The 23,653-nt window shown below is 43.3% G+C and overlaps 1 protein-coding gene across 2 annotated transcripts in view; it reads left to right on the top strand.

Annotated features, from left to right (window-relative positions):
- DNAH10 (dynein axonemal heavy chain 10) overlaps positions 1-23,653 on the top strand; it is a 174,981-nt gene that overhangs the window by 45,397 nt on the left and 105,931 nt on the right. For both annotated transcript variants that reach the window (XM_032243719.1, XM_032243716.1), the window contains 7 exons: positions 2,463-2,939; positions 3,053-3,211; positions 8,399-8,515; positions 8,597-8,699; positions 10,339-10,517; positions 16,845-17,056; positions 21,019-21,172. In XM_032243719.1, the coding sequence (XP_032099610.1) occupies positions 2,463-2,939; positions 3,053-3,211; positions 8,399-8,515; positions 8,597-8,699; positions 10,339-10,517; positions 16,845-17,056; positions 21,019-21,172 (1,401 nt within the window). The remainder of the gene's footprint in view (positions 1-2,462; positions 2,940-3,052; positions 3,212-8,398; positions 8,516-8,596; positions 8,700-10,338; positions 10,518-16,844; positions 17,057-21,018; positions 21,173-23,653) is intronic.

Below are 23,653 nucleotides of genomic sequence, written 5' to 3' on the forward strand. Positions count from 1 at the left end.
CCATTCTCCACCACAGGTGGTCAGAATTACCTTAAACAAACACAAACCAGGCCAGGTGCAGTGGCTCCCGCCTGTAATCTCAGCACCTTGGGAGGCTAAGGGAGGATTGCTGAAGCCCAGGAGTTCCAGACCCGCCTGTGCAACATGGGGAGACCCCCGTCTCCACAGAAAACAAAATTAATCAGCTAGGCACGGTGGTGCACACCTGTGGTCCTAGCTACTCGGGAGGCTGAGGCAGGGGATTGCTTGAGCCCAGGAGTTCAAGGGTACAGTACGGTATGGTTACGCCACTGCGCTCCAGCCTGGGCAGCAGAGCAAGACCCTGTCTCTAAAACAGTAACGGTAACAACAACAACAATGTATCATTTCATGTCATCCCTGGGGTAAACTGCCCCCACCCACCCCGTGACTTAATTACACTTAGAACATAATCCAAATACCTTTGTGTGGCCTATGAGGCCGCCTTGCTCCAGCCCCAGCTGCCTTTCTGATCTCAGCCCTGCAAGGATTGTGCTTCATGGCGCTCCAGGCTGACTGGCTGCCTGATTGTACCTCCAGCAGGTACCACGAACTCCTCACAAGGATTACTGTGGCTGTTCTTTCACCTGGAACATTCTGCCCACCCCGACCTTCTTGTCCTCTCTCTCCCGTCACCCCATCCCATCTTCTTCCTGCCAGGTACCACTCTCTGACCTTTTCTTGTTTTTCCCTTGCTTATTTACCTACTGATTCTATCAGGCCACTAGAATGTCAGATCCACGGGAATACAGACATTGAGGGTTTTGTTCCCTTTAGACGTAGCTGGTTCTCAGTAAATGTTTGTTGAATGAACATCTGTTGGTAGCTAACCCAAAGTTTATGTCTTACCCCAAATGGGAAAATAGAGCCATCTTTGTAGGTATGGGACGTCACCCCCTCAGCACATTGGAACCTTTCTCATCACTTGGTTGGTTCAGCAAGTCAGACGTGTTCCAGACATTTTTAGGGGCATAAAAATAAGTATAGAAATCAAAATAGGGAATTTCACTTCTCTGTACTTAGAAATTGATGATAAATGGTACATGTTTTATAATCCATGCTAAGACGTTTATGAAGCCTCTGTTATATACATTCTCTTATAGGTGCTATATCTCGTAGGTGCTATGTATGTTTCCTTTGTAAGGGAAATAGCAATTTTTAAGGGGTAAATAAATAGGAAGGTTGGCCTGTAAAACATTATGAACATTAATCACAATAATTTCATGCCAACTTAACTTTCCTCCTTACTGATAGATGGATTTGAGGCTCTTGGGGAAGCCTATGTTGTTTTATCTTCATAGTTTTTTTCTTTTCAATGAAAAGAAGTTTTACTCTCTTAGATAATGTCAGGAATGTATTTCATTAAAAAGATCGCAGCACATGAACCTGCAAGGCTAGGCCACTTAATATGGTTTAACTGCAACGTCTCTTTGATCTTCAGGATTCCTATTTCATGGCAGAAAACATGAGCAAAAGTTTTAACTAGGTTCTGAATTTTGCCTCATCTATTAAGTGGAAATGATCATACTGTTCACCTTCTAGTGCTGTTGGGAGGATTGAATTATATAACACATGCATGCAGCTTAGTGTAGTGTTTGGCAGTCAGTGGCTCTGAATAAATATTAGCTATTAGTGTTACTATTATTAGTAATGTTAGAAATAGAAGTATTAGGTCAGTGCAAAAGTAACTGTGATTTTTACCATTAAAAGTATTGGCAAAGCTGCAATTACTTTTACACCAACCTAACAGTAGTGTTACTCCCATTTTATAGATGGTGAGACTACCGTTCAGAGAAGTAACGTGTAACACACCTCTGGTTTGCTGTTGTGGCTCGTGCTTGATTAAAAGATAAGAGAGCCTTAACTCTACAACAGGGAGATGTCAAATCAGCAGATTTGTTCTGGGACATTAAGCAGTCCATTTGCCTGAATCTGTGTTTTTTCCTCTGTAAATAGGGAAATAAAGGCTTTTAAAAATTCATCCGTAGTGTAGTTGACTTTGTTTCATAACAAGCCACTTCAAAACTTACTGGCTTCAAGCAGTAATTGTTTAGATCTGGGTTCTATGTGCTGGGTTCTGCTGAGCTAGGCATGGTGGTGCATAGGCGTGCAGCACCATGGTCTCGAGAACCATGCCGTCACGGTTTTGAGAGCGCGAGAGCAGGAGCCGCTGGGCTTCTTGGAGCGTTGGTTTGAACCTGCCTAACACCATGTCTGCCCCTTTCCATTGGCCAAGGTAAGTCACAAGGCTTGCTCAGGAAGGGAAATAGGCTTCACCTCTTGATAAGAGGAACAAAGGATTGTGGTTATTTTTGCAATCTCAGTTTTTAATAATAAAGTGATTTTCCGTTACTGGCAAGACTTATTGCTGAAAACTAATATGTATGTAGGAGGAAAAATAGATACGAAAACACTGTCTTTTCTCCTGATTCTTATTTTGCCAGCATTTTGTTCGTTGGATGAATGGCAGCTGCATAGAATGCCCCCCTCAGAAGGGTGAGGAAGAAGAAGCTGTTATAATAAGCTTCTACAATGATATTTCTCTGAACCCTCAGATCATTGAACAAGCTGTTATGATCCCCCAAAATGTCCACAGGATTCTGATTAATCTTATGAAGTATCTACAAAAATGGAAGCGGTATCGACCTCTCTGGAAATTGGACAAAGCTATTGTGATGGAGAAGTTTGCCGCCAAGAGACCTCCTTGTGTAGCCTACGATGAAAAGTTGCAGTTCTATTCCAAGATAACCTATGAAGTTACGCACCACCCTTTAATTAAGGATGAGCATTGCATCAGACTTCAACTTGGGCCTCTGGCAAACACAGTGCAGGAAAATGCCAAGTCCTGGGTGATTTCGCTTGGAAAACTTCTCAATGAGTCAGCAAGAGAGGAGCTCTATAATCTCCATGAAGAGATGGAGGTACTTAATCGCTGTGTTTAATTGAAACTACTTTTCATGTAAATTGGGTCTCCATTTGCGCCATTACTGTTTTTTCTGTGTTTACTTAGCGTTCTTTGTATTTTCTGTTATAGCACCTGGCCAAAAACCTTAGGAAGATCCCCAGTACCCTTGAAGATCTCAAGTTTGTCCTTGCCACAATTGCAGAAATTAGAAGTAAATCTCTGGTCATGGAACTAAGATACAGGGACGTCCAGGAGCGATACCGCACCATGGCGATGTATAACCTCTTTGTAAGTCAACTTGTATTTTCTTATGCATTTAACAATTGGATTGACCCCTAACTACCCTTTCCAGAGATGCTTCTCAAGGATACTGCCATTGATTGGTTTTCAAATAAGTGACTTTAAGTAATACATTGTAAATGTAAAGCAATGCCATAGTTATTTAGAATAATGAAAATATAGAGATTGTTTTTCAGTCTTGTATGGCTCATGGCTCGAATGGATTGATCTGTAACTCTTCCTTTCTTCATTTTTTTTGTGTTAATTTCCTGTTTGTTTTTCTTTTTGCACTCAAAATGACTTGGTTCCAATGAAGTGTTAATTTCCTTTAATGAATAAAGAGCTCTTGCAAAAATGATAAGAGAGTGAAAGATTTAAGATGATAAAATCAACTGGTGGAAGATAATTTCATTGGTCTTGCTTTGTTATTAAATTTGGGTTCTCAGGATCTTTCAAAGCCATGGATGAGTTTTAGGGGGTCTGGGTTCCCCCTGAAATGTATGGGAATTTTACATACTGCCCATTTTTCTGATGATGAAAGAATCTTGAGCTTTTGGCCCAGGGCTGCTGCTCAGCAAGGGTGTTTGAGAGCTCCACATCCTAACTGCGAGGCTGCGAGGGGCCTGGTGTTTGAAGAAGTCAAGCAACAGAAGTGCTGAAAGACAAACTTTATGCAAATGCTGACTTATTCATGCCAATTTGTTTCTCTTCTCTAGTTTGTATTTCTCCCTCAACCAGGTAGCTTCATTTAGACTTTACTTCCCCTGGTTTACATCACAGAAATAATAGAACTAAGGATTTTGCACTAAGTGTGCAATGGGTCACATACAAATAATGAACCGGAATGTCAAATTCCAACAACAACAACAAAACAGAAACAGCTGAGAGTTGATTGGGATTGCATTGATCCTGTAGATTAATTTCAGGCAAATGGACGTCCTGTAGTAGTGAGTTTTCCTATCCATGAACATGTTCTCTCTCTCCCTCTCTCTATTTAGGTCTTTAATGTCTCCCCTTAAAGATTTATAATTTTCCCCATGGAGACCTTACCTATTTTTTGCCAGATTTATTCCTAAGTACTTGGTATTTTCAGATGCTCTTGTAATTGTTATCTTCGATTTTTATTTTAATGTTTAATTTTTTATTGTTATATAGAAAGACAATTGATATTTGCATTCTACTTTTTAATAATCAGTAATAATTAATTTTAATCATTTATCCATAGATTATTTTGGATTTTCTAGGCACACCATTATATAAACTGTGAATATTGACAGTTTCATTTCTTTTTAATTTTTAAATATTTTGTTTATTTTTATTGCCTTATGAGTCTCGCTAGGAATTCCTGTACAAGGTTAAATAAAAGGGGAGGTAGGAGAAATCCATGTCTTGTTCTTGATCTCAGAGGAAAAGCTTTTTGGCACTGTATCATTAAATATGGTAACTGCTGGCCGGGTGCGGTGGCTCACACCTGTAATCCCAGCACTTTGGGAGGCCGAGGCAGGTGGATCACGAGGTCAAGAGATTGAGACCATCCTGGTCAACATGGTGAAACCCTGTCTCTACTAAAAATACAAAACATTAGCTGGGCATGGCGGCGCGTGCCTGTAATCCCAGCTACTCAGGAGGCTGAGGCAGGAGAATTGCCTGAACCCAGGAGGCGGAGGTTGCAGTGAGCCGAGATCGTGCCATTGCACTCCAGCCTGGGTAACAAGAGCGAAACTCCGTCTCAAAAAAAAAAAAAATGGTAACTGCTGTGTGATTTGTTAGAGGTACTCTAATACAATAGGGGAAATATACAGTTGTGTATATTTAACACAGTGGGGATATACTCTGAGAAATGTGTCAATGGGCAATTCCATTATTGTGCAAACATCATGGAATGCACTTATAGAAATCTAGATGATACAGCGACACACCTAGGCCATGTGGTAGAAACTGTTGCTCATAGGCTACAAACCTGTATACCATGTACTGTACTGAATACTGTAAGCAATGTAATATAATAGTAAGTATTCGTGTATCTAAACATCTAAATAGGCCGGGTGCAGTGGCTCACATCTGTAATCCCAGCACTTTGGAAGGCTGAGGCAGGTGGATCACGAGGTCAGGAGTTCAAGACCAGCCTGGCCAAGATGGTGAAACCCTGTCTCTACTAAAAATACAAAAATCAGCTGGGTGTGGTGGCAGGTGCCTGTAATCCCAGCTACTCAGGAGGCTGAGGCAGGAGAATCGCTTGAACCGGGGTGGCAGAGATTGCAGTGAGCTGAGATTGCGCCATTGCACTCCAGCCTGGTGACAGAGTGAGACTCTCAAAAAAAAAAAAATATATATATATATATATATACACACACACACACATATATATATAAACATAGAAAAGGTATAGTGAAAATACAGTATTTATTACAATCCTGCGGGACTATTGTCATATATGCAATCCATTTTTGGCCCAAAAATGTTTCACTTTGGTCTTTGTCCCTGGTTCCTGACAGAAAGCTTCCAAAACACTTGTATTTCCTGAGTGATGGGGTCACAGGAACATCTTTTGTTATAACAGTGTTCTTTTTCTCTGGTTCCTGGCACACAGCATCTCAAGTCCTTGGACTCTCTGGAGTAATAAGAGTGTCTTTTGTATGCAAGTGAAATGACTGATGGCTTGGAGCCCCAGACAGCTTCAGGATGGGGGCTGGCTGCCAGAAAGATCAAGGCATAAATTATTTAGAGGTTTGGAACTTTCAGGCACCCATCCTCCCCACCCTTGGGGAGGGAAGAGGGGCTGGAGATTGGAGGTCAACAAAGGCCAGTGATCTAATTAGTTATGCCTGTGTAATGAAACCTCCCGAAACATCCCTAAATGATGGGATTTGAAGAGCTTCCGGGTTGTTGACCACACCAAGGTGCTGGCAGAGTGGTGTGCTCAGAGAAGGCATGGAAGCTCCTTGCACCCCCCAAGCCCATACCTTGGCTTATGCATCTCTTTCATTTGGCTCTTCCTGAGTTGTGTCTTTTATAATAAATCAGTGATTGTAAGTAAAGTGTTCTTTACTTTACTTACGATCTGAGTTCTGCAAGCCATTTCAGCAAATGGTCAAACGTGAAGGAGACGTGTGAGGGAACTCCTGATTTTGCAGCCAAGTTGGACCGAAGTCTGTATACCTTGGGCACCCAATGCTTGCAACTGGCATCTGAAGTGAGGGCAGCCTTATGAGACTTACACATGCATGCATTTCTATTGAGTATGGGCCTAGACATGAAATTGCTGGGTTCTAGGAATCCACATGTTCAGCTTTACTAGATTCTGCTCATTTTCCAAGGTGAGGTACCCCTTTACATCCACATTGAATAAGAGTTTCAGTTGCTCCATATCCTTACAAACACTTAACTTATTGATCTTTTGGAAACGCCAACTTTGTTTTTTTTTTTTTTTTTAATCCTCTCTGTGTGGATATTATTCCATTATCTTCTGGCCTCTGTTGTTTTGATTGAGGAGTTGACTGTTAGTCTTTTTTATTGCTCCCTTTCAAGGTAGTCTAGTCTAACTAGGTATTTTTTTTGGTCTGCTTTTAAGTTTTTTTTCTGCCTTTGGTTTTCAGTGGTTGTAATATGATGTAGCTAGGTTCTTTTGTTTTGTTCTTCCTTTTTTTCCCTGATTGATATTTGTAGTACTTTAAAAATCTGCAGGCTGATGTCTTTACGTAGTTTTGGAAAATTAACAGTTTTTGCCTTATTCCCCCCAACCCCTGGTACTCCAATTCCACATATGTTGGACCTTCTGTACGATATCCCGTACACCTTACATTCCTTTCTGCCTTTTCTTTCTGTGGTTTATTCTAACACTTTGACCTAAACTTTAAGTTAATGAATTTTCTGTTCATTTGTGTCTGATTGGTTTTTCCTGGTTTCTTAACCAATTGTTTTAGCTTTGATTTCAGGTGCTGTCATTATCCATTTTAGAATTTCTATTTTAAAAGCAATTTCCTGTGCTCTACCAAATTCTCAATTTTGTTTGTCTTTTGTTTCCTCTACTCTATTAAAAAATATTTTAAAGTATGTGTCTTGTAACTCTGTTGTGATGTGTTTATGTTGTCTGTGAATTTCTTGGTTTCATTTAAGTTCTTTTGCATCTTTATATGGCCAGCATTTCAAGTTGAGTTCTTAAAAGCATATATGATAAATTGGAGAGAGAGGATTGGAGGCTCTGAATGATGTTATAGTTCATCAGAGGAGATTTATTTTTGCTTCTAACAGACACCACAACTGGGTACATTAGCAAGCTAAGCTAACCTTATTCTAATCAGAGATTAAGCTGATTTGAAGCTGGGCTTTAGTTTATGAAGGGCTTATCTTTCTGTAATATCTCTAACTCTTTATTTTTAAAAATGATTTTATACTGATTTTATTTTAGTTATAAAATTTGACTTTTAATATTTCATTTCATTTTATTTTATTTTTTGAGACAGAGTCTTGCTCTGTCACCTAGGTTGGAGTGCAGTGGTGCAATTTCAGCTTACTGCAACCTCCACCTCCTGGGTTCAAGCGATTCTTCCACCTCAGCCTCCTGAGTAACTGAAACTACAGGTGCCTGCCACCATGCCTGGCTAATTTTTTGTATTTTTAGTAGAGAAGGGATTTCAGCATGTTGTCCAGGCTGGTCTTGAACTCCCACAGCCTCCTAACCTCAGGTGATCCTGAGCTCAGGAGCTCAAGCGATTCTTCCACCTCAGCCTCCTGAGGTTAGGAGAGGTAGGTGCTGGGCTTACAAGCATGAGCCACCATGTCAGGCCTTAATATTTCAATCAGCTTTTGAGTTGGTTTGAATTATCTAGCTTCTTCTCGCCTCATCCTCCCAAAGTGCTGGGATTACAGGTGTGAGCCACTGTGCCCAGCCCAATATTTCTTTTTAAAAATTCTTTTACTTTTTATATTTACAGAGATATAGTCTCACTGTGTTGCCCAGGCTGGTTTTGAACTCCTGAGCTCAAGTGATCCTCCCACCTCAGGCCCCCAAAGTGCTGGGATTACAGGCCACCGTGTCAGACCTTAGTATTTCAATCAGCTTTTGAGTTGGTTTGAATTACCTAGCCTCCTGTTGCCAGAAGCAGAAGTCCCTGGGAAGTTACTTTGACCATAAATTTCAATTCCAAATTGCTGATGATTTATTGTTTATTCTGTTTTTTTGTTTCTCCTAATTAGCCTCCCGATGAAGAGAAAGAACTGGTTGATAAGATTGAGAGCACGTGGTCCAATCTGTTTAATGATTCAGTGAATGTGGAGCATGCTCTTGGGGACATAAAGAGAACTTTCACAGAGGTACCTTTTAAATTTCACTTCCCGAGTAAAGACATTGAAAAATGTATTTGGGCTAAACTAACATAACCTCGTGTTTCTCAGATTACCCGAGGTGACATAATGAACTACGGAGTTCAGATAGAGGAGTTTGCAAAGCGTTTTTACAGTGAAGGCCCTGGTTCTGTTGGCGATGACCTTGATAAAGGTAAGAAGGTTGATGTTGGTCTTACTGAGTGATTTGAGTATCAAATGTTTGAATATGTTTTGCTTAAGAATTTTATGGAAAGTGATTATTGTGCCATGATTTGAATGTTTATTTCTTCCTGAAATACTTTTCTCTGGGGTCATTTTAGTGGTTACGTGTGTGAAAAGCTGGACTAATGCGACTCATTGGTAGTTGAGCGCCTGCTATCTGAAGGCATTGAGAAAAGTGCCAGGGAGCAGTGTCCACTCCTGCAGGGGTCCAGAGGCTTCGGCTGCAGCTCGGAAATCTTAAACAGCAGTGTCGGCCTTGGATAAGCACATGCGGTGTCTTATCCACCCAGCTTCCTCTCTAACTCCCATCGTATTTATTCTTTGAATTCAGATCCTGGACCACTTCACGTTTGTCGTTTGCCCTTCACATCACATAGGCTAAAATGGTGACAAGATAAACATACTAAAATTCTCTTTTTTTTTTTTTTTGGGACAGAATCTCTGTCACCCAGGCTGAAGTGCAGTGGCACAATTTCAGCTCACTGCAACCTCTACCTCCATGGTTTAAGTGATTCTCCTGCCTCAGCCCCCTGCATAGCTGAGACTACAGGTGCATGCCACCATGCCTGGCTAATTTTTGTATTTTAATTTTAGTTTTATTATTATTATTTTTTGGAGACAGAGTTTCACCCTTGTTGCCCATGCTGGAGTGCATGGTGCAATCTCGACTCACCGCAATCTCCGCCTCCCAGGCTCAAGTGGTTCTCCTGCCTCAGCCTCCCGAGTAGCTGAGATTACAGGTGTGTGCCACCCTGCCTGACTAATTTTTTGTATTTTTAGTAGAGACAGAGTTTCTCCATGTTGGTCAGGCTGGTCTCGAACTCCCGACCTCAGGTGATCTGCCCACCAGGACTCCCAAAGTGCTGGGATTACAGGCGTGAGCCACTGTGCCCAGCCAGTTTTTGTATTTTTAATGGAGACGGGGTTTCACCATGTTGTCCAGGCTGGTCTCAAACTTCTGACCTCAAGTGATCCTCCCATCTTAGCCTCCCAAAGTGCTGGGATTACAGGCTTGAGCCACTGAGCCTGGTCCTAAAGTTCTTATTCTAAAGCGAATTTGGTAAATACTATGAGACAAACCAAATATCTATATCTAGGGCTTCCAAAGAAACAGGTGAGATCTATTTAAGGATGCTGAGAAAAGGTATCTGGAAAATGTGTCATTTGGGTAGATGAGTGTGAGCAGGCATGTAGTGACATGGAGTGGTAGCGGCCACTGGAATTGGGGGAGAAGCGTAGAACTGGGTAGGTAGAGTGGTAGGGGAGTTATCAGTAGGATGATGATATTCTCAAGGGGGCAGCAAAGGATGCTGATGTTGACTGCAGTATAGACGGGCTCAGACTCCTTTAAAATAGCCTCATTTCTTGAATGACCTGGGTGTGAGAATTAGACAGTTTTCTCACTGGAGGAGACTGCAGATGTCATTGGTCTTTTGTTTTTAGTCAGAATAATGCCATAATTCTCAATTTGTCTTCCCTCGTCCTTATGAGGATGAATTATAATTGAGGTACATTATGTGTGATTTCTTATTCAATTTTGTATACCTTAAAATTGTATTTATTCATTTATCGATGTGTTTATTTACTAGGAATAGAGCTTTTAGGTGTTTTTGAAAGAGAACTGGCAAGGCATGAAAAGAGCCGACAGGAATTGGCTAACGCCGAGAAACTTTTTGATCTTCCTATTACGATGTACCCAGAGCTGCTGAAAGTGCAGAAGGAAATGACCGGGCTCAGGATGGTTTATGAGCTCTACGAAGAACTGAAGGTGAGCCTCTCCCTGAAAGCGAAGGCCTCAAGCTCACTGAAAGGGATGGAGCAATGACTTAGGCCCCACAGACTTGGATGCCGCTGTAATAATGAGCTTGGGTCTGATTTTGTGGAAACGTTTATTTTGGCTGCAGGAAGAGGAATGGGGCGTGATTACTCATGGGTACAGGGTTTCCATTTAGGTTGTTGAAAAAGTTCTGGAAATAGGTGGGCGTGGTGGCTGATGCCTATAATCCCAGCACTTTGAGAGGCCGAGGCCAGCGGATCACCTGAGGTCAGGAGTTCAAGACCAGTGTGGCCCATGTGGTTGAAACCCCATCTCTACTAAAAATACAAGTAAAAATTAGTGGGGTGTGGTGGTGGGCACCCGTAATCCCAGCTGCTTGGGAGGCTGAGACAGGAAACTCACTTGAACCTGGGAGGCGGAGTTTGCAGTGAGCCAAGATCAAGCCATCGCACTCCAGCCTGGGTGACAAGAGTGAAACTCCATCTTAAAAAAAAAAAAAAAAAAGTCTGGAAGTAGACATTGGCGGTGGTTACCTGACATTGTGAAAGTACTTGATACTGCAGAATGGTATATTTTATTTTTATTTTTGAGACGGGGTCTCACTCTACCACCCAAGCTGGCGTGCAGTGGTGTGATCATAGCTCACTGCAGGCTCAAACTCCTGGGCTCAAGTGATCCCCCTGCCTCAGCCTCTGAAGCAGCTTGGACTACAGAGGTGCACCACCACACCTGGCTAATCTTTTTTTATTTTTAGTAGAGTCAAGGTCTCGCTACGTTGCCCAGGCTGGTCTGAACTCCTGAGTTCAAGCGATCCTCTGCCTTGGCCTCCCAAAGTGCTGGGATTACAGGTGTCAGCCACTGCACCCAGCCTGGAATTATATATTTTAAAATAGTTAAAATGACAAATTTTATTTTTTATGTCTTTTACCATCATCATAGAAAGGAAAACTCTCTTTGGAGGTCAAAGTCTTGGTTAAGGTGTGGGGTAAACTGTTTAGTTGCAAGTGGAGATTAAAAGTTGCAAATGTCAGCCAGGTGCAGTGGCTCATGCTTGTAATTCCAGCACTTTGGGAGGCTGAGGTGGGCAGATTACATGAGGCCAGCAGTTTGAGACTAGCCTGGGCAACAAGGTGAAACCCTGTCTCTACTAAAAAATACAAAAACAGTTCCAGGGACAGTGGCTCACACCTGTAATCCCAGCACTTTGGGAGGCCAAGACAGGTGGATCACTTGAGGCCAGGAGTTTGAGATCGGCCTGGCCAACATGGCCAAACTCTATCTCTACTAAAAAATACAAAAATTATCCTGGTACAATGTCACATGCCTGTGATCTCAGCTACGCCAGAGGCTGAGGCACAAGAATCGCTTCAACCCGGGAGGCGGAGGTTGGACTGAATTGAGATTGCACCACTGCTAGCCTAGGTGACAGAGTGAGACTCTGTCTTTAAAAAATAAAAGTTGCAAATGTCATGCCATTTGGGTGCCTCTCATTAGTATATGTTTCCCATGCAAATTCATGCTATTCATTCATTCATTCATCCATCCATCCATTCATCTGTTGGCTTAGTTCTTTATAGCTCAGTGCTGTGCTGGTTGGAGTGTGGGGTCCAGAAAAGGAGTCATGTCTGCCCTGACTATGTAGTCTGGGTTCTTGAGAAATAATCACTAGGAGATATATGTATCTATATCCATATCTGTCTATATCTAATCTGTATCTATACCTAATTTATATTCATATCTCTACCTATACCTATATCTAATCTCTATGTATCTATGCCTATATCAACTCTATATATCTAACTTATGTCTATATATCTACCACTATGCCTGTATCTAATCTATATATATCTAATGTATATATATAGTGCTGCTAAAGAGGTGGCCTGTGAGTGAGGCTCTGAACCAGGACAGGCTTTTGCCTGGTGCAGAACAAGGCTTTCCAGGCAGAGGGTTGGGCAGGAGCAGACACAGGAGATGTGAAGTTGTGTCATGCGTCCATAACCTTTCAACCTGACGATGGCTTTACCGGCCACAGACGCACCAGAAAATGGGGTTGGGATGTGCGAAGTCTATGCCCGTATACCTTTACCTATACCTAGTCTGTCTATATCTATAGCAAATCTGTATTTATCTATATCTGAACTGTATATGTATTTCTAATCGATATCTATCTAATCTATATGTAATCATGTCTAATCTATTTATATATCTAACCTATATATATAAATTTATATACCTAAACTATATATTCAATCTATATATCTATATATCTCTATACCTGTATCTATGAGATTTATGATGAGGAATTGACTTTTGTGATTATGGAGGCTGAGAAGTCCCATGATCTGCAGTTGGCAAGCTGGAGACCCAGGAGAGCTGATGGTGTAGGTTCTAGTCTGAGTCCCAGTCCGAATGCAGGAGAACACTGAGGTCCCAGCTGGAGGACAATCAGGGACAGAGAGTGAATTCCGCCTTCCTCAGCCTTTGGTTCTCTTCAGGCCTTCAGTGGATTGGGTGAGGCCATCCACACTGGGGAGAGCCACCTGCTTTACTCAGCCCCTGGTGCAAACAGTCATCTTACTCAGTGTCTCTCACAGATACACCCAGGGTCATGTGACCCTAGCTCAGTGGCCAGCATCAACTGGACACACAAGATTTGCCTTTGCACTGATATGTGAACAAGTAACCAGGCCACCAGGATGTGTGCTGGAAATGAGATGGACAGGGTCCCCAGATTGAAGACGAGGAAGGCGAGTGGCCGCCAGCCCAGGGAGTGCCGCCAAAGAGGTGGCCTGTGAGTGAGGCTCTGAACCAGAACAGCCTTTGCCTGGTGCAGAACAAGGCTTTCCAGGCAGAGGGTTGGGCAGGAGCAGAGACAGGAGATGTGAAGTTGTTGTGTCATGCGTCCATAACCTTTCATCCTGACTGGTGGCTTTATCGGCCACAGACGCACCAGAAAATGGGTTTGGGATATGTGAAGTGGCCGGTGGAGATGGAGCTGTCGGAAGGGACTCTGGGGGCTGTGGGAGGTGGGGGAAGGTGGGGGGATTACAGGCAGGGGGTCCTGCCCCAGTGCTGGCAGAAGGGATGGCAGCTTGCATTTTAGGACAATTATAGAGGGAATAGAGAGGAGAGAAGATTCCAGAGACGGGATGGAAAGTGATGAGACTTGGTGATTGATTAGATGTGTGCACCATGCAAGAAATTCAGAAAGTAGAAAACATACCCTCAGGTTTTAAAAGAGAAGGTATCATGAGAACTGAGAACAGCCATGTGTATGTCAAAATAGGTGGTTTTTTAATTTGTCATTTTTCTGGGTTCACAGTAAGTGTCTATATGGGATACATGATATGTTTTGACACAGGCATGCAATGTATAATGAACACGTCACAGAGAATGGGTGTCATCCCCTCAAGCTTTCATCCTTTGTGTTAGAAACAATCCAATTATACTCTTTTAGTTATTTAAAAATATACAATTAAGTTATTGACTATCATCGCCCTGCCATGCTATCAAATACTAGGTCTTGTTTATTCTATTTTTTTTTCTGCAGCAAAATAAGTGTTTTTTAAAATCCAATATTAAGACATAGCTTGGTTCCCCCACCCACTGTCTGGTCTGTGGATATTAAAGGACATTTCGTCACCTAGAGGGACTTCCACTCTTTCATAGCAATTGCTTTTCAAAGCTGTGTGTTGAGAAGAGTCTCAGGGACACACTGGGTGGCTCCTGGGAGGCCTGGCAGGACACTGGTCATAATCCCAGGATATCCTGGGGTGGCAGCGGTACCAGTGAGGGGCATGGGTGGATTCTGGATCTGGTTTGCAGGTAGAGTCAGGGACCTCCTGGAGCTGTGGACGTGGGATGTGCGAGCAGGAGAACAAGGAAGACTCCAAGGTTTTGGCCTGAGTAGCCAGAAGGGTGGAGTCACTCTTAAGGGAAGCTCCAGGAAGAGAAGGTTTGGGGACGGTGGCGGACATCAGGAATTCAGTGCAAGGTGTTGTCTGCTGGAGGTCCCTGTGGCGATGTCAAGGAAGCACTTGGATGTATTTGTCTGGAGCTCAGAGAAGAGCTAGAAGTGTGAATTGGGAGTGTCTAGGTGTGGACCGTACTGAGCCACCAGTCCAGATGGGCTCACCTGGTACCTTCGTTTCCTGGGGCTTCCAGAACAAATGATTACGAATGCAGACCGGGAAGCTGGGGTGGGGGTGCTGAAAACAATAGAAATGCATCTCCTCCCAGTTCTGGAGGCCAGGAGTGCAAAATCAAGGTGTCTGCAGGGCCACGCCCACACCCTGGACGTTCTAGGAGAGGCTCCTTCTTGCCTCTTCCAGTGCCTGGTGGCTTCTGGCTATCCTCAGCGTTCCGTGGCTTGCAGCCGCATCGCTCCTGTCTCTGCCTCCTTTGTCACAAGGCTGTCTTCCCTCTGTGCCTCTCTGCCTGTTTTCTAATGTGGGCACCATCATTGGATTTAGGGCCCACTCTAATCCTGTATGACCTCATCCGAACTACATCTGCAAAGACTCTCTTTCCAAGTAAGGCTTCATTCTGAGGTTCTGGGTGGATGTGCATTTTCAGGGGATGGTATTCAGCCAGGAGTGGGGTGGGTGGAGGAGAGGAGCGAGGGCTGAGCTTGGGTCTCTCCAGCATTAAATACCACAGGAAGATGTCTTTAAAAAGGAAAGACGAGGAGAGGGAGGAGTGGCCTAGGTGGTAGGAGAACAAACAGCTGAGTGTGATGTCGTGTAGGCCAAGTGAGAAACGTGTTTCTAGGAGGTAGGACTGGCCAACTGCACCAGATGCTGCTGATAGACCAGGCGAGAAGAGGATGGAGGGTGGACCCCAGCATTGCATATCATGGAGGCCACTGGGGACTGCCACAAGAAGGTATCAATGGAGTGCGGCCGTGGAAGCGTACATGGAGTGAGTCCAAGGTGTTTACCTGAGGGAAGAGAAAGCATGATCCTTGCAGAGACTTCTGCGTGAACGCTCATACACAGCATTGTTGGTAATAGCACAATACTAGAAACACCCCAAATGCCCATTAAGCGACTGGATGAACAAGCTGTGGCTCATCCACACCATGGAATACTACTCAGCAAGGTAGAGGATCGAACCAGTTATCAGCACATCCACGCAACAACATGGGCGACCCTCAGAATCGTCATGCTGAGCGAAAGAAGCCAGATACAGAGGAGTGCAGATTGTGTGATTCCATTCATAGAAAAACCTGGAAAATGCAAATGATTTTATGTGGCAGATCCGTGGTTAACTGGGGGTAGGGACAGGAGGAGAGGGATGGGAGGGGTGATTAGACAGGGGAATAGGGGGCTTTTGAGGGTGATGAATGAGTTCACTATCTTCATCATGGTGGTGCTTTCACAGGCATGCACATCTGTCAAAACTTTGCAGAGTTTTGTGTACCTTTAGTTATAGACAGCTTATTAGATACAAGTTAATCCTCAATAAAGCTGTTAGAAAAACAGACCAGGTCTGGTGGCTCATGCCTGTAATCCCAACACTTTGGGAGGCTAAGGCAGGCGGATTGCTTGAACCCAGGAGTTTGAGGCCAGCCTGGGCAACCTAGCAAGAACCCCTGTCTCTGCAAAATAAAATAAAAAATGTCCAGGCCTGGTAATGTGTGTCTGTAGTCTCAGCTACTCAGGAGGCTGAGATGGGAGGATCACTTGAGGCCAGGAGGTTGAGGCTGCAGTGAGCTGTGATCACACCATTGCATTATAGCCTGGGTGGCAGTGAGACCCGATTTTTTTTTAAAGTAATTTTTATGTTAAATCTCAGGAACATATAACACAGAAAATCTCTTTATAGTCATCAAGTAGGAACATGTTTTATTCTCACTTCTTAGCGTCAGCCTGATGGTTTGTAGACAGATTCTTGGATTAGTGATCTAAAGTGTAAGTATTTTGTAACCTCAGCCTTTTATCAGGAAAAAGAAGCAAGTTATGACAACCCCTGAATGAAGTACGCCTTTTAAGACCCAAGCAACACCCTGATTTAAAAAAAAAAACACCTGTTACTTTCCACCTCCACTTTTGTCTTTAGAAAAGGAAGATGTATTTCTGGATCCCACACATCCTCAGATACGGCATTATTTTTGAAAAGCTTACAAAAAGTGGGATTCTTTTCTTGTTGTTTTAGATCCTTCTAGTCAACCCCTCGTTTGTGAATTTCAGATAGTTGTAGATCGATGGGAAATAATTTAAAATATCTGAATGTGACTCAGAGTCAAGAACTTGCCCCCCTTGTCACGTTTCCAAAGGGGTCTTGTTGACGGAGCTGTTTCTTGCACGTTTCCAGGCTGCAAAAGAAGAATGGTCTCAGACCCTTTGGATCAACCTGAATGTGCAGTTTCTCCAGGAAGGAATTGAAGGTTTTCTCAGGGCTCTCAGAAAGCTACCTCGGCAAGTCCGTGGCTTATCAGTGGCCTACTACTTGGAAGCAAAAATGAAGGCATTCAAAGACTCGATTCCTTTACTTCTTGACTTGAAACACGAGGCACTAAGAGACAGGTTTGTTTTGTCTGCTGTCCGGGATGGGAAAGTGTGGGAGGAGCTTTTAGTTAAAATTGTTTCCTTCAGTGCATTATCTTTGCTTAGGCCTGATGAAGAAGCGTAAGATTCCAGCAGTGCCACAGGGCTCTATGTAGGCACAACACGGTTCTGTAATGTTGTTTCTATGTAAAGTGTCTATACAACTGTCAACCACAGAGTCTTTGAAAACCAATAACCCAACAGGTGTGAAGTGGCATTTTCAGTTGCTTTTCTCAAAAATTTAAAAAAATATAGTAAGTGGCCTAGACCAGCCCTCTCCAGCAGACATTGAAAGGGACTCACATATGTAATTTACAGTTTTTTAGCCACTACAGTAAAAGAGTAAAAGAAAACAGGTGAAATTAATTTTATTTTATTTTTATTTTTATTTTTATTTTTTTTGAGACGGAGTTTCACTCTTGTTACCCAGGCTGGAGTGCAATGGCGCGATCTCGAGTCACCGCAACCTCCGCCTCCTGGGTTCAGGCAATTCTCCTGCCTCAGCCTCCTGAGTAGCTGGGATTACAGGCACGCGCCACCATGCCCAGCTAATTTTTTGTATTTTTAGTAGAGACGGGGTGTCACCATGTTGACCAGGATGGTCTCGATCTCTTGACCTCGTGATCCACCCGCCTTGGCCTCCCAAAGTGCTGGGATTACAGGCGTGAGCCACCGCGCCCGGCCCCTGAAATTAATTTTAATAGTGTATTTAATTAACTCAATATATCCCAAACATTATTTCAATATGTAATCACATAAAGCATTTATTTATGAGATATTTTACATTCTTCTTAAAAAGTTCGTCAAAGTACGATGTGTATTTTCTACCAATAGCCTATTTCAACCTGGACTTGCCCCATTTCGAGTGCTCAGTAGCCACACATGGCTTGTGGTTGCCTTACTGATGGGATAGCCAGCCCTGTGGGTGGGACAGAGAAGGCTTCTACGTGTGGGTCTGTGGTCATTTGGTGATGGTGCCACACAGACATGAATTAGGAGTTCCAGTCCTGATTTGTGAGTTATGCACCTGCTGGCGTGTTCCGCTGTTCCTCTGTCACGTTTTTCAAAGTGTGGTCATCTGGTCATGCTGTGACATCAAATGACGTCATTTTCCTTAGTGAGAAAGTCATCCCTTCTTTGGTTCCCCTCCCACCCTTGAGTTCACATCGAGAAAGTCTCTTCCAAGTGCTGGCTTGTCGTCAACACCTGTTACTCCTGTCTCTCCCTCTCAGCAAGGAGCAGGCAGCCCTCGGGGTCAGGTGCTGTGGCTCCCCAGCCCTCCCTTCACTGTCTGCTGGCCTACCTGAAGCACTCACCTTTACCTTTGCAGACTTCAGTTCCCTCATCTGTAAAACTAGGTAGAAATAGGCATTTTTTAGCTAAGGTTCCCGGTTTTATAATCCCACAACCCAGCGTTTCAAACTTTGGTCACGTGTCATCATTTTTGTCATATCTGAGTATCATCTATGCTGCCATGGCTTTGTATTTTTCTTTCTATCAGTCTATTTCTTTTTTACAGAAATGAATATTATTCTAAAAAGAAACTGACACCACCACTGTAAAGAGAAAATCAAAAGCTCTTGCCAGAAATGGAAAGTAGTTATATAGATACACACACACACACATAAAGAGCTAAAAACAGTCAGCTGTCTCTGAGCCAGAGGCCTTTGCTCTAAGAAAGGTGAATGACGGTGGAGAAGGTCATTCACCTTTCTTAGAGCAAAAAATTAAAGGATTAAAGAAAGAGGAAAGAAATATGAAAGGTGGCTCACCAGTCACAACAGGTTTATTTTAGAGAAAACAGACGTGAGAGGTTTATTTTCGAGAAAACAGGCTAAGAGTTTTTAAGGATTCAGGGTGTGTGTTTATCAAAGGCTTGGACTGCTGCTGTGCCTCTTTGCTGTGCGTATCTGGGAGGGAGAGTTGTGCTGCCCGACCAGTCTGCTTTTAGCTTCCCTATCTTAGCGCACCTGAAGGGAAAGGAATGTGCTTATTAAGGCCCATTGTTTTCCTGGGGCCCATTGTATGAGGGTGAAGTTTGGCAGTTACCCCAGAGACTTCCTCCCCTCCTCCCTCTGTGCCTGAGCTGTCTTATCTGTGTTTTACTGTCTGCTCTTTCTGGTGGCTGGTGGTTAGAAGAGAAGTGATTTCCAGGAGCTGGAACTGAACGTGGTGGTGTTTGCCGGGGGTGACAGATGCTCCTGCTCTGTCACACAGAAGCACCACCAGGAGACTTTCCTTTCTGTGTAATTTAATGCAATTAAAAGGACTGGGGAGGAACTGGAGAGGGAATCACTCTGTCCCCGTGGGTCAGGGCTGTGTCGTGTTGAGTGTGGACCCCATAACCCACCACCAGGGTTATGTCATGGACGGGCCCCAGGTCTGCTTTGCCCGCATGCTGTCCATCAGTTGCCGTGATACGGCTGTTGTGAAACAGAAAGATTTATTTGCAAGGCTGCCAAGCAAGGAGGCAGGTGAGCACCCTCAAATCTGCCTTCCCAAAGATAAAGCTTAGGGATGTTTAGGGGTTAGGGGAGTGGGGTGCTTTAAGTTGAGGGGGAAGGTGATTGGTGGTGGGAAAAAGGAAGTAACAGGCTCATTCTGAGCAGGCGGAGTTAGGGTTCATGGCATTTCACAGGACATAGGTACAGAAAATGGTGGCGCCAGCATGGCCGGAGGGTGGAGTTTTTGGCCCTCCAACGTCAAAAGGCCACCTTTGGGGCATTGGCACAGGCCAGGTGAAAGGTCGGTGGTATCTACCGGTTTGAACTGGACAGAGGAGCTGGCCCAAGCTCCTAAAAAACAACCCAAGTGACCATCGCCATAGTGATCTGTGGATGTTATCCGTGAACAGCCAGTGAAGGTTAAGTGTCAGCGTTCGGTGGTGAGGCCTTCAGCTTCGTGGGAAAAAATAACAAAAAGCAAGTGACCGTAAGCCACAGGGCGGGCAGACCTGATGACACTTACCCCTCAGTTTCAGTTCTGACCCTCCTTCCTGTCAGTGCTGTGCTAGGCCGGGGGGTACAGAGACCAGTGAACCAGTAGGGCCTCCTTTCTGACCATTTCCATGGCACCGTGTGTGTGTGTGTGTGTGTGTGTGTGTGTGTGTGTGTGTGTGTGTTTACAACAACACTCTGTGATTCAACACTTGCTGCTTACATGCTGGGTACATGGCATTCTGCTGCCTAGCGCCACACTTAGCTGCCTTACTCATACCCACTCCGTACACACAGAACCAAAACATGGGGACATTCACAGGCCAAATGCAGACGTTAAAAGACGGCCAGTCGGTGAGGAGCAGAGCTGCCCTGTTGTGTCTGTGTGCGCAGAAGTCTGCCCCGCCCGTCCCGTCTGAACGGCCCCTTCGTACCTCCTCTTTCACGCTGCGGTTTTCTGGTAGTACTCAACACCTTCTGTAATTATTTAATTTATACATTTGTTTATTGTTTGTTGATTGTCTCCCCAAGCAGGTGGCAGGTTCCCTGAAGCTAGGGACCTTCTCCTTGGTAACTCTGTGCCCCAGCCCACTGCCTGGCATGGAGTCAGCACTGAAATATTTATTGAATGCATGAGCGCTCATAATTTACATGAGGCTTTCAAAAAGGCTGAGTGAGTCTCCGGAGGCTGAGCTCATTGGTCGAGAGACTATGACAGAAGCAGTTTCCAAGAATTAAAAGTTGCCCGTTTTATAAGATGGCCGTGCAGACTAGTGTGTGTATATATATATAGTATTTTGCGAGATGTTGTTTTCAGGTTTGACTCCGGAGGCCAGTGGGATTTGGAGAACTTTGGGAATATATTTTCAGTGATGCCCTCCTATTTTAGAATTTCATTACAAGAAGTTTACGAAAATGAGATTCATGCTGTGATTTAAATGGGAATAACTGAATTCCTCACTAACTCCGGTAAGCTTAAAGATTTAAATGCTTATGCTCTTTCAGGCATTGGAAAGAACTTATGGAGAAAACTTCTGTCTTTTTTGAAATGACCGAAACCTTCACCTTGGAAAATATGTTTGCTATGGAACTGCACAAACATACGGAAGTTCTCAATGAGATTGTCACCGCTGCTGTCAAGGAGGTCGCCATTGAGAAGGTTAGACTTCAGTTAAAAGCAGTTTTTAAAGAACAACCTTTTTTTAAATCAAAGAGAAAATAGCGAGACCTCATCTCTCCTAAAAAAAAAAATTAGCTGTACGTGGTGGCATGCCTTTAGTCCCAGCTACTTGGGAGGCTGAAGTGGGAGGATCACTTGAACCTGGAAGGTGGGGGCTGCAGTGACCATGATCGCGCCATTTTACTCCAGCTGGGGTAACAGAGTGAGGCCCTGTCTCGAAGAACAAAAGCAAACAAACAAAAAAGAGAACACATGTTTACTCTAGTACATGATGTACTTCCGTAATAAAGAAGTATTTGTTGGCTAGGCATAGTGGCTCATGCCTGTAATCCTGGTGAAACCTCATCTCTACTAAAAATACAAAAAATTAGCTGGGCAGGGTGGCACACACCTGTAGTCCCAGCTACTTGGGAGGCTGAGGAGAGAATCGTTGGACCTGGGAGGCGGACGTTGCAGTGAGCCAAGATTGTACCACTGCACTCCAGCCTGGGCGACAGAGCAGGACTCTGTCTCAAAAAAAAAAAAAATTGTTTTATTGTTCCTAATTATAGTTTCATTTTCCATTGTTTAAAACATTTTATTATTATTTTTTCTTATATATTTTATTTTGCCATTGATTTTTTTAGATAGCAGTACTGTAATAGATGTTCATGTTAGAAAATTTAAAAAAAAATTATGATCTCACCCCCTGAAAATAATTATTAACTTTTTAGTGTATTTCTTTCCCTACTTAAAAATGTATGCACACAGATGTACACATATACATATACATATACACATACTCATATATGTGCACATATGCCTGTGCATGTGTATGCACAAACATACACAGCTACACACATACGCGTACCCCCATACACACATATGCACATACATGTATACAGTCACGTGTCACCTAATGACGGGATACCTTCTGAGAAATGTGTCCTGAGTTGATTGGTGATTGTGCAAACAAACCTAACTGGGCTGACTACTGCACACCCAGGCTGTGGGGTACAGCCTGTTGCTCTAGACTGCGAGCCTGGACAGCGAGTGACTATACTGAGCACTGTCAGCCAAGGTAACTGAATAGTACGTATGTATCTAAACGTAGAAAGGTGCAGTCAGAATACGGTCTCATAGTCCTATGGGACTACCACTGTATACCAGGTTCATCACTGACTGAAACATCCTTATGCAGCACATGACTGCGCATAGTATACCACACATGTGTATACACATGTATATACATATAAACACACATGCATGTAAACACAATGTATACATACAATGTGCACACAGTGTACCTAACATACACATAATGTGTATACATGTGTATATATGCACAGTGTACACACAGTGTACCTAATGTATACATGTACACACAATGTACACTATGTATTTGTATGCATACAATGTACACACAGTATACCTAATGTATATATGTACACACAATGTATACTATTCATATACATACAATGTACACACAGTGTACGTAATATATACACATACATACAGTGTACACGATGTATTCGTATACACACAATGTACACACAGTTTACTTAAGATATACATGTATGTATAATGTACATGATATGTTAATATACACACAATGTACACACAGGGTACTTAATATACACACATACACATAATGTATATACATGTGTATGTATGCATACAGTATACACACAGTGTAACTAATATGCATGCATACATACAATGTACATACATATATACATATACACACAATGTACACACAATATACCTAGTATACACATGTACACATAATATACACACACGTACATGCAGTGTACACAATATACCAAACATAAACATAATATACATACAATCTACACACATACATATGTATACACATATACATATGGATCAATACAGATTTTTTTGTTTTGAGATGGGGTCTCCCTACGTTGCCAAGGCTGGTCATGAACTCCTGGTCTCAAGCAATCCACTTCCCTTGACCCCCTAAGGTGTTAGGATTACAGGCGTGAGCCACCACACCCAGCCTCAATACAGGTTGTTTTGAATATGGAATCATAAGAGGCCTATCATTTTGTAATTTGGTTTTCTAGACAGTAAAGTAAGCACAGGGGCAGGATCCCATAACTGTGCAGACTCCGGGAGCAAACTGTGGGGTTTAGACCCTGTTTCTGGGCTCGGTAACTGAGCTTCATGTTTCTTGAGCCTCAGTTGCCATCTCTGTAAAATGTGGGTGATAATAATCCCTACCACAATACTTTGAAGTATTTGCTTCGAGGACTGAATGACATCGCGTATGTGACATGCTTACCTGCTACATAGCAAATGCTTAATAAATGACTGTTATGACCATGGCAGAATCCCGACTTTTCAGGAAACAGACCCAGGACTCCGATTGCGTTGTTGGCCAGAAGCAAGCTAAGGAAGGTGTTTTGGGGTTGGGGCTTGCTCTTTACAGTTCGTGTGCCTGAATCATTCTTATCA

Source organism: Sapajus apella, unplaced genomic scaffold, assembly GCF_009761245.1.
Source record: "Sapajus apella isolate SASKATOON/1434 unplaced genomic scaffold, GSC_monkey_1.0 scaffold2, whole genome shotgun sequence".
Taxonomy (NCBI): domain Eukaryota; kingdom Metazoa; phylum Chordata; class Mammalia; order Primates; family Cebidae; genus Sapajus; species Sapajus apella.